Raw genomic sequence first — 11922 nt, 5'->3', positions numbered from 1 at the left:
TTTGGCAAACATAATAAACGTAAAATAGAAAGATATATTTGTAAGAATAAATAAAGCTAACAAAAACCGTTAAAAAAAAAACAACCGGGCTCCGCTTGTCTGCCAGGAACAGTTAGTGCACGTCACCTTGTGTTGAGAGGTTGCAAGTTACAAGTTTCAACCCCCTTACACGAACCCGTTAACCCGCAACCCGTTATATATATAAATATATATATATATATATATATATATATATATATATATATATATATATATATATATATATATATATATATAATTATCTATGTCTATGTTATCGGGTCGACCCATTTAATAAACGGGTCGCTGTGTCGTGTAATCGTGTCGTGTTGACCCGACCCGTTTATTAAACGGGTTAACCATGTCATGTCGGGTTACCTGTTTAATAAAAGCAACATCCGAGCCGTTTAATAAACAGGTTGTGTTCGTGTTGAGGTATTCTGACCCGCCGACCTGATTGTCACCCCCTACCTGTAGAGTTATGGTAACATTTGAACATCATCAACAAAGCCGAGCACATTTATTTTTTTGATAGGCAAGCGGGGTTCGGAGGACCCCTACCAGAATAACAGCCGCCCCATTTGGACATGCTTTGCTTCATTACTCTTCTTTCAATCTATCCTTAGTGATTCTTGTGCCTAAATTCTTATGACTGCAGAGCAACCAAAAGATCAAATAATCACAAAATATCTATTTGATCAGACTCGGTTCTCAGTTTTTTTTTTTTCAAAGGCAAGCTGGGGGTTAGGCAGACCCACCAGTTATTATTCAACATACCACTGGGGTTTGAACCTGAAACGTCTCACCACAAGGAGACGTGCACTGACAGCTACTACCAACCACGCCGAGCCCCCATTGGTTCTCAGTTTCTTTTTTATGACAAGGAACCCCTGCTGACAACCGGGCCACCTAATGAACCCACCTCCTGTGAGGCGAATGCTGGGTGGAGCCCACGACCACCCAGACTCACATGGCCCACCTTCAAAAAACTCGGTTCTCATTTTCTTATGGAACACATGCACCAACTGACTATAATCCATAGACTCCTAAAAAAATTGAGGAGCAATGAGACTGATGGAGGTCTGGATGATTTGACAAAACACAAATTTTTTTCTGTTCTGAAATCACCACCTTGCGTTGTGAAGTTCACAATGGATGGTGGTGATTGAAGTGATGGACGGTGGTGATTTCAAAACACAAATATTTGTGTTTTGTCAAATCACTTGATCTGTTCTCGGTAGGTCTGAGGTGCATGAGGGTCACATAATTTGACCTACTTTTGTTTCCTAACCACAGGACATGTGTGAGAATCATTTGAGTCATCACCAACTCCCAACAGCAAATGTTGGTTGACAGGCACCACAGGACTTTTTTTGTTTATTACACGGAGAAACGCAGGCCCTGGTAGCAGGTAGATCCCAGACTGACCCAAACTCAGTGGGTAACTGTATCAGGATTATTCCAAGAAGCCCCGGCAGGGGCGCTCACCTGGCTGCCTGGAGGGTACATTGGTGCGTTGATACCACAACATCAAGAGTTCGAGCCCTGGGGCTACTTTTCCTGTTCCGTAAGGCAGAATTGCGAAAATCGCCAGAAGGCACAATGAACCACTGAGGCTTTTATCAACACAGGCCTAAACCAGGACACTGAGGCTAGGTTTACACTCATCGCAGTTGAGGCCAATGAGTTCTGGGTTTTCTCCTGGCCTACTCAACAGAAAAAGAACTCTTCTAATTAGCATAAAGCAAACCATGGGTGAAAGCGGGCACAAGCTGTAGACCCAGCTGCTTCTAGATGCATGGTTTGATGGTATAGTTTCACATTTTCAGAATGCATTGCTTACGGCTTCGCCCAAGGTGTCTTCATCAATTCATATATCCCACTCTAATCTATATAATTGCTTGGCATTGATTTAGAATTAGGCATGTTCCGCAAACCATTTAAACAAGACTCACAATCTAAGACATAAGGGTACAGATTCGTATGCCTTAGACTATGCAGAATCAACTCCCCTCTAACGAAATAACAAGCCACACAATTCCCTGGCTCTTGCGGGTAAACAAGCCGAGCTTGAAGTGTTCTAGAATATATTATGTAATATACAATATATTTGTTACTACAACAAGCCTAAACAAGCAAGCCGAGCCAAACACCTGTTGCTCATGTTCAGTTTGCTGAGTCTACTTTATGAGTTCAATCAACCTCTTTGCAAGTCAAACCACAAGGCTCATCTCATTTCTCAGCCCTTTTGTTATATTTACAAAGACAAACCAGTCCAAAGATCAGAGTTGCCAGCACTGGCTTTGCCTGCCACACCTGCGGTCGCTGTTTTGGCTGCATAACACTCCGTGGGCTTAGGACCTTGCCCCCAGGTAGTCGCCATGCAGAAGGGATGACCCAAGGTGACGCCCATGGGATTTGAACCTAAACCAACTGACTAGGTGCCTAGGATCCATCCACTACACCAAACCCCTTTGGGCATTTCTCAGCCCTACTCTGTACAAAATCGAGACCAGCCAGAAGACTACATTTTTGCACTGGATAGGCAACCTTATAAAGTTTGCATCTCATGCGGGAAAAAACTTTCGCTCTTTGAGGAAGGATTTAATAGATCCTATTTCTATGGCCCCACAGAAGTTTTTTAGTAGAATTATGCCCTCTTGGTGATCAGTCAAGAGCGTCACAGCCTAAAGATTCATGACATTGTCCACAACCTCTGCAACTCTCTCTCTCTCTCTCTCTAAAAAAAAGAGAATGCGAAAAAAATTCACACCAACAATCATAAATTAGCATCTCGTAATTTTTTTAATGAAACAGAAATTCCGGCAAGATGCACTTTTTTTGAGTTCCAAGTCCTACCATGTGTAAGAAACATCTACTTTACTAAATATACTTTTTCATTCATCAGAAGAGTACATGAACACTGCATCATAACAAACCAGGAGAAAAGTGTAAAGACCGCCATCACACAAGGGAGGAGAAAGCTGAGACGCGTGTCTGATGTGCAGAAACCCAAAAAAACTGGAATTTTCCAGTTAGAAACAAAACAAGGGCGATTAAAGGGAAAAAAAGAAGACACTAAACAAATTGACAGAAGTTATGAACATTAAATGTGGCAAAAAGATTCTTCCACTTTTTCCTCCCTTCTTTTTCACTGATATCCTCCATAGGAAATGGACTACTACAATGACTTTTTTTTTCTTTACCTGTTAACCCTGTCCTGAAATCTTGTACCTGCAATAAAAACAAGAGGAAAACTATTTATTCGTTTTGTACGTATGACTTGCAAGAAGGCGACCCACACAAGTAATAAAGATATCAAAATCACGAAACTTTTAGGATTACAGTGAGGCCACAGTTAATGGTAATATTTGCAACGTCGTCAGAATTGGTTTTTGAATCGAAATTGAATCCCCGAAAAAACCCGAATCTAATCATTTTGAATCAGTCTAATAAAAAACAAGCTTTAAAATATCATCAAAAAATAGAAAAATTCAAGCAATACCTACTTACCTAGCCCATTGACTTCAGCAGTTCTCATAATTCTAAGCCTCCTTACAGTGCTCGAGAACATGCTGTGGAGAAGAGAGGAATGATAAGATCAATAAATGGTAATGAAGACAGCAAAGGTCAACTTGATTGTTTTTCATTTGCATTCTTTATTTTGAATCTTAAGGAGTTGTTGCTCTCACCACCATGGAACATCACCTACAAGCATCCAGTCTCCCTCTTTGTCCTCGTAAGTAAGGACAAATTCAGAGTTACCATCAAGGAGCTTTGAAGATTTGTCCGCATCCATCACTCTATGCTCCTTCTCTAAAGCAAAAACTGGACCTAATAACAGATACCAACAACTAGTAAATAAACTGGATTTAATATTAGACACCAACAACCAGTGAACCAAGTCATGCACCACAAGAGATGAAACAAACTCTGAAACAAAGAGAGATCACCACAGTTCATGTGCAAACTACAGGAAGATCTTTCATCATCTACAGTAAATTGCACACCAATTTTTCATGTCTACAGTAAACTACAGGGTATCTTTCATTACTTACAAAAGGTAAAAGCATTACCAGCAACCCCAACTTTACACGACAAAAAGAAATGAAAGAGAGAAAATCAGAATGAAAATTCTTGACTGAAAGAACACAACTGGTTCAAAAATACTTCAAATTAATCACTGGAAATGATAAAATGAAAAAAACGAAAACTCCTGAAGCAAAGCCTCAGAAGCAAAAGAAAACCAAATTTCAGTACAAGGAATTCACAGTAAAGAAGAATAAACAGTGGAAACTCACTGATGCCATTGGTGTTAGGTCTTTTGAACATCTCCTCCAACGCATGAGCTAGGGTTTCATAGCAGGCATGAGTGTTCAGATCAACCTTCCTACCAATGGGAACTCCATCCATGTTAACTTTAACAAACATAGACTTTGCATGCCCTTGCGTGGTTTTCTCCTGCCTGCTCTTAGTTTTACCCATCTCACCAAAACCATTGCGATTAATGTTATTCATAGCATCTTCCTCAGGTGGAACTCTGCTTTGGTTTACCAGACTGTTCATTCTGTAGGCTCTGATAGGAGGCCACCCCACAACCTGATTGCTGCCAAGTTTTCCAGAAAAAAATAAAAGGTCAGTATAAAAAACAAATGAAAAAACTTACAAAACCAGCATACTACTTAAGAAACTTAGGACGCATATTTAGAAAAAGAAGAAGAGAAATATTCAATTTGGATGACAAAACAAAACAAAATATTGTAGGAAAAGGGAAAAAGGGGTTTAAGAAGAAAAGAAGCCGAGTTGCTCATGAAGAATATCTGGTAAAAGGATGACAGCATAGCTAACCAAATGTTACAAACAAGAAAACAAATACAGGGGAGAACACATTAGAGAGCACAACCAGACAAAATGAAATTGTTTGCAACTACTGCATGTTCAATGGGGACAAACCCAATTGAGGCAGTAAAAAAAAGAGAAGAAAAATCAAACCAGAGTTACCAAAACATAAAACAAAAAGATAAAAGCCTGCTAAAGGGGGAAGAGCAGCAGAAATCGAGAAGATATCCCCCCAAAATGTGCAACAAACAAACAACATAGAGTAACATGTGAATATGCAGAAGACAGTTTCAAGACCTGGTACCTAAAGTAAAAACTATCACAAACGCAAATATTGATTAAAAACATTACAAAAAACATTTTGAACGATATAATCAGTGTTAAGACTCCAAGATCATGATTTCTCACAATCATATTCACTAAAAACAACTCAAAAGACAGTCAATTAAAATCTCCAAACAAGTATGGAAAATAAATATATATATAAACAAATCATCTTGAAGGATGACACACTATATTGCAATTACTAATTGTTTGTGTGAAAACTCCAAAAAAACAGAAATCACGAGAGCAAACATTAATAACATGCCATGAACATGCAAGGCTAACAAGAACAAGATAAAATTCGCCAGAATAAAATGGCAATCGATCAAATTACCTAAGAAAAATCGGAAACAAACATAACATGAAACGGGGAAAAAAAGTGCTGAGATGAAGTAAACGTATGAAATTACAAAATCATCTGTACCCACACAGACATCAGAACAGAAAAAGCACCAAACAAAACAACTCCAAACCACTAAACATAAGCGCAAAGAAAAGGTAATGAAAACAAGAACAGAGATCCTTGAAGGCAACAAAGAAAGGAAGAAACCATAATGGATCGTTCTTCCTGAACTATAACAACAGAAAGCAATGAAATAAAACGAAACCAAGAATGAAATAAAACAAAACAAAAAAAGAAAATCCCAACAACAATAATGCCCCAACAAATAGACCAGCAAAACTAAAACTAGCAACAACAAAAATACTTAAGAAAAACAAAAAAAATGCATTGAGTACATAAATCAGCACCCACTCAAATTCTTTATCCACTAAAACCCATAATAAATACAAGAAAAGAGTGAAAGAAGGATAATACACGTCATTATCTTCCATCCCCCATGCTCCAAACTAAAAAATATATGAATAAAAACACAAAGCAAATACAAGAAAAGAAACCAACACACCAAGACTTTCTTTTCATTCATATAAGAAAAAAGAAAAGGCTAAAAACCACAAGAAACAAAGGAAAAGAAAGATATTGCCTAAGACTTGCTTTTCATTCATACAAAAGGGGAAAAAAAGGCTAAAACCACAAGAAACAAAAGAAAGCCATTGCCTCCTCTGCTACTCTTTTACCTTGGAACAGAGGTCATCTCCTGAACCGAATCAGCATCAGCAGATTCACTGTGAGCCCTCCCAGTCCCTCTGAAAACCATTGATGGGTTCATGTTTGTGAGGTCCTTTGCAGTCAGTATCCTCCCCACCCGCTTGTTGTTGCTACCATTCCTCCTGTACTTGTCACCATCCTCATCAATCTGCCTCCCACTCAAACTGTTCAAACTGAGCCCAAGGTTGAGGTCCGTGTCCTTCAACTCCATGCCACCCTCCTGGTTCTGGTTCACCAAACCAGCACAGGGGTATGAAGAGACCTCAGAGAGGCCAATGTAGTCCTGCTCGGTGAGCCCACCGCCGTTGTCTACCTTAGACACTGTTGATATTGAACCGTTGGCAGAGCTTCCTGTACAAGATCCACCGCCACAAACACCTCTCCCTCCTCTTATAGCCTGATGCATGTTCTTCTCTTTGTGTTGCTTTTTGTTCTTCCTTCTTCCCCCACCAAAATACCCACAAAGGAAAGAAAGCAGAAAGCAGGAGAATGGTTGGATTCCCAAGAGAGAGAGAGAGAAAGGAACAGGTGAAAACGGTAATGAGAAAGGATTTGTATAGATATATATATACGTGTATATCTTTGTTCCTGAGTACGTGACTAATGAGTGTCCTGCTATTGGTACAATGACAAATGTGTTCCCTGGTATTGTACTCGGAATGACATATTCGCCCTTGTTGGGGGATCAGATAACAACGTCTTTATTTAGATTAACTCTATGATAATATGATTTGTTATTTCCTTCATAAGAACTCTGTTTTTATGTGCAGATTGGGCTTGTGAGATCGTTACCAGACAAATCTTTATGACCTATTTTGCGGCGATGAAATTATGTCATGAAATGGATATATACGGAAAAAGAAAAAATCTTCTTTCATCTCTGTGTGGATGGACATACTTGAAGTTAAAACAAATAAAACGTGAAAAGGAGGATGGGGGAAGAAAAATTCATCTTTCATCTCCATGTGGACTTTACAGTGAAAGGCCTAACTAAATTTGTCAATAGGTAGACTTGTTCCCATGTTTTTAAACATGACCAACTTTGTGAATTCTATTTCTTAATACTTCAAAACAGCAAAAAAAAAAATATTATATGGTAGGTGTGTGTAAGAGAGAGAAAGAGAGGAATGTGCTAGTCGTGACCTATTTTTGTTAAGCCCTTAGAGAAATCATATTTCAAGTGTTCTTTCAATGACTCATAATACTTGAGTTCTTTCATTGAATCCATTCAACCTTTAGCATGTTCTCCTATGCAAACCCTTTCCTACATGATGCAACAAAAGTCTCTTAAGTGTAATTTTTTTTTCCCTCATACAACATAATCAGCTATGTCATAAGGACACGCCATTTTGGTGGCATGTCTCTGATGACACGAGAAGACACGTGGACATGGTCAACAATATTTTAAATTGTTTTAAAGTTTGTTTCAATAAAAATGCACTTTTATTATTAAAAATATCAAAAAATAGTTTTTTGTTGATTAAAAATTTTCATGCCCTAGTGCCCCGTTTCTAAAAAAAATCGAACTTGCGAGTCGAACCTGCTCCACGCGTGCTCGTGTCATTGTGACATAGATATACAGGGTTACTTTGGGAAAACCCTTTTTTTTAATAGGGCATTTGATTTTGAGGCAGGCGTTGGCGTATCGTGAAAAAAAAGGTTTGGGAACAACGACGGGTGAGGGACAAGCCATCGAAGAGAGAGAGAGAGAGAGAGAAAGAGGTAGGTGGCGTTGGGGGCGAACAACCCCGACAAAGTATTGGGTCCCACTGCCACGTGGACTACACGTCGGGGGCACTCCGCCAGAATATTCAATTGCTGGTTACCATCTACGCAGACCGAATCCGCAACAGAGACCGCCAATCTCATCTGGCGTGTCAACGCCCATCACCGTCTGATGAAATCGCCTGGATCTCAGTAAGAATCGGATGAGAAAATCGGTACCCCGGCATTGGACGGAATCGGATCGGGTAAGAAGCCAACCGATATGCCGTTTTCTAGGTTATATGAAGAAATAAAAAACATAAATAGAAATTAACTACCAGCCATTTGAGGCAAATGAAGGTAACCTTGGGAAGGGACTGGTTGGCATATACAAATAGAAATAGGAGAAGCATTTGTATCACTTTGATGTTATGACAAAAATGCGATAATAAGAAACAATAATATTAGTATAAAATCTCGACCTTTTAACAATATTAGTATGGATCTCAGAAATTTCCGATTCGTGATACCTTGAGAACCGATCCAGTCGAACAACTCGCCGAGGAATCGGACGAGGTGGAGCCGCGAACGGGGGGAAGGGTGAGAGAGCGGCTGGGCGGGAGCCAACCAACATTCAAATTCCGTTTTGGGGTCGCCGTGGAATCCGTAACCCCACGTGGCACGCGTCGCTCTCACGCCGTGCGATCCTGTCTGGCTCTCCGGCGACAAGTCGCCGCCGTGTGGTCCCCACAACGAGACTACAAAAGAAAAAGGGAAAAAAAAATCCTCATAATTACTCGTCTGAATTTTAGATTCTCAAGTAATTATTATTTCTTGCGCATGCCCCTTCATAATTGCCGAAAGCTCCCTTACTTATGAAATGACTTCAATACCCTTACTCTCTCTCTCTCATATATTTTTACGTATACAAAAATACCCTCAGCTTCTCTTATAATTACACAGTTACGAAACTACCCGTAAGTGGTTAGTTTTGCGCATATCGTCAAGTAAGGTCATTTAGATGAGAGTTGTATTTTCGATATTTTGTGACAATTTAGGGGTTTTTTTGTTGATTCTGATTTAATAATTCTTTTATTTATTGACAAGATTCAAGAGTACTATTTCAACTTTCTTGTGTTGTTTCAATATAATTTATTAATTTTTTAATTGGAGGCAGGAATTATTTTGTGTTGGTAGGAACGGGACACCCAACTAAAACCTTGTCGCTAGTCCACTCAACACGCGGACACGTGTCTCAAAGGTATATTAATGGTACAATAATCACGACAATTAATGTAAATTTTTGTCGTAGTCTCGAAAATGCGACAATTCGTTGCTTCTGGCATGATTGCACGGCGTATGATAACTGTGGATATGGTGGCGATTTGATGCTTCCATCTTGGAAATCTGACGGTCCAAAATAGCTGCATCTATTTTTTCTAGTTTGGCTTCACTGGGCTCTGCAGTGCAACAAAGGCTCTCTATGTGAGTGGTGACATGTTCATTCATGTTCAGTGGGGGTTTTCAATGGACCGTCCATCTTGCAAAATCTGCGGTCCATGCGTGAAATATGCATAAGCTTAAGATAGGTATTTGTTATTTTGTTCTATATTTGGCATACTTTAGAATTTAAAATTTACTAATCAAAAGTTGTTGAAACAATGCAACATCTTATCATAATTTTACCAATTTTGGTTATAAGAAAAATCTGCTTCAAAACTGTGGATATAATGCTTTTTACTGCTTGCAGTAGACCTGACATTATCTCTTTATCAGTTAGGAAATTTGATGTGGATGATGGTTCAAGTTAAAGTAAGTTATGTGTGATGATGGTTCAAGTTAAAGTAAGTTAATCTAGTTTTGCCTGAGTTTTTCTTTTTTTTTCAATTAACAAAGATTTAAGAGCTTTGGCGGGTGAAATGTATGCTTTCTTTTTCTCTTTTTGTTAATGACATCATTAATTTTTGTATATTATTTATTCAAATTCTTGTTCAGATCAATACATATATTTGGGTCGAATTCTACAGCATGCAAAAGTCATAACTTTGCAAATGTATATCAAAATTTAGTGGTTTTTGATGCATTAAAAAGCTTCTTCAATTATTAAATTTTATCTTTTTAAACCAAAATCAAAATCCTCATCTATCATGTTTGAAATTACATGACAATCAAATGGTTTATGTTTTGATAGATTTGGTTGTTTATTTAAATAAGCTTGATCTTAACTAAAATCATATTTATGATTATTGATTATGATTATATATTTGTTTCTAATTGCAAGTGTCTATTATTTGAAATTCAATTCATCTATATAAGCTTAAATATTTTAATCAATTATTTGTGATCATATATAATAATTTAAAACGTTGATTTAGTCATGAAGATTTTATTTGCATATTTAAATTGACGTGTCATATGGATCATGTATAAAATTGTGCAACTTATTTCATAAGTATAATTATTTTTCATAAAATAAAGCAATGCAATTCTATACTTAATTGCAATCATACGTGGATATCTCATAATTGATTGATAATATTTTTTTTAGTATTTGAATTTTATGAAGTTTATAAGTTATTTTTTAGATTATATCCCAAGACGCTTTCGAAAATGTCATGCTCATGCATGTACAATGGGGTTTTCTATGGACAGACTATCATGGCAAAATCTACACTCCATGTATGCAAATGAACATGTCATGCATAAGTTTAAAATAAATATTTATTATTTTGCTTTATATGGTGCATACTTCAGAATTGAAAATTAACGAGTGCAAGTTGTGTTGTCTCAATCTCAAGCGTGGTATGTTTGCTAGAGATGTCATCTTGGATTATATTATGTTTTTTCTAATATAAATATATTGCCGTTTTTAATCACCAAAATTTGGTGCATTATGAGCTATTATTTTAAGCTGAACAATATTGCTTAAATAAAAGTTTGATGATTTTATCATGATATTTACTTTTACATCTTCCATATCTCGAGGGAGAAATGTTCTAATTCATTTTTTATTCTCCTCCTTTTATGAATTTGTTTTTGCCAATATTTTTCTGATAAATTAAACACGGGAAAACCAATCATATTCGTATTTCTCATGGGAATTTGGATGTTGTTATGCTGCTCATTTAAACTTTTTTAACTATGATCTAAACTCATATAAAGCAGTCCAATGAATATAATAACTGAAAAGTTTGGCATATTTTGGTGAAAGATAATAAATTATGCAGCTTTCTGAAAATTGCCATAAGATTGGTCCTAACTCTTTGTCACTTTTTTGTGTATGTTTTTGCCTGTTTTCCATCTTGAAATGAATTACTATTACTCTTATTTAATGGGGTAGATATTGCAATATATTGGTTGTATTTTTTAGGAAATTTCCAAGAACGCACTGGGCCTTAATCATAAACAACCTAAGTTTTGAAATTTTTTAAAAGATACTTACATTTTGCACGGTTAACCAAAAACAAACTTCCATCCATTAACCTAGGTTATTACTAACCCAGTTAAGAGAGTTAATTTACCAGTTAATCCTTCAAAGACTCCTACCCCTCATTTTAAGGTGCATTTTTTTTAAATAGTATGTTGAGGGTAAAATGGTAATTTCATATTACATTTAACAACAAACTTGATAGTAGAAGACTCCCGGGCCTTTTTATTTAACCATGATATTTTTAAAGGGCACTTTTAAAAATCTTCAAAACTTAGCTGTTTTTTTATTAATGCCCAAATTTAGGTGTTTTTTTGAAATTTTAACTATATTTTCTGCTATTCTTTAGTCTATCCCAGAAGAAGTCAACCCTGCTCGGGTCATGTTTTAGTCAAAGTATTTCACAGCGTACCGATCTGACCGAGTCAGGCCAGCCCGTGACTCGTCACGAATTGAACATGACATGGGCCGTACCAGTTTGTGCTTAACAACTTTATTCCAT

General features: G+C 37.2%; 1 protein-coding gene across 2 annotated transcripts; it reads right to left on the bottom strand.

The window, feature by feature from the left end:
* Positions 1 to 2761: 2761 nt before the first annotated feature.
* On the bottom strand, positions 2762 to 6821 carry LOC149813724 (auxin-responsive protein IAA13-like). Of its 2 annotated transcripts, none has more exons than XM_089991840.1 (5): positions 6259 to 6821; positions 4320 to 4624; positions 3731 to 3852; positions 3532 to 3593; positions 2762 to 3252 (listed from the first exon to the last, which is right to left on the bottom strand). In XM_089991840.1, exons 1-4 carry the CDS (start codon positions 6693 to 6695, stop codon positions 3564 to 3566), a joined length of 894 nt encoding a protein of 297 aa, XP_089847966.1. In that variant the 5' UTR covers positions 6696 to 6821; the 3' UTR covers positions 2762 to 3252; positions 3532 to 3563. The 2 variants fall into 2 exon arrangements, with proteins under 2 accessions (XP_089847966.1, XP_089847965.1); XM_089991839.1 differs by having other exon boundaries at positions 2765 to 3252; positions 3711 to 3852.
* Positions 6822 to 11922: the final 5101 nt, after the last annotated feature.

The sequence above is a fragment of the Nuphar pumila genome, chromosome 16 (assembly GCF_984573655.1).
Source record: "Nuphar pumila chromosome 16, dmNupPumi1.hap1.1, whole genome shotgun sequence".
NCBI lineage: Eukaryota > Viridiplantae > Streptophyta > Magnoliopsida > Nymphaeales > Nymphaeaceae > Nuphar > Nuphar pumila.
This window is presented reverse-complemented; position numbering and strand designations above follow the sequence as displayed.

Excerpts from the sequence above, each read along its gene's own strand:
- LOC149813724 (XM_089991839.1), bottom strand. The coding sequence starts at position 6,695 with ATGCATCAGGCTATAAGAGGAGGGAGAGGTGTTTGTGGCGGTGGATCT. Across the intron at positions 3,853-4,319 it reads ACCTAACACCAATGGCATCA|GTCCAGTTTTTGCTTTAGAG; the intron begins GTGAGTTTCCAC and ends ATCTGTTATTAG. Across the intron at positions 3,253-3,531 it reads TGCTGAAGTCAATGGGCTAG|GTACAAGATTTCAGGACAGG; the intron begins GTAAGTAGGTAT and ends TTTTTATTGCAG.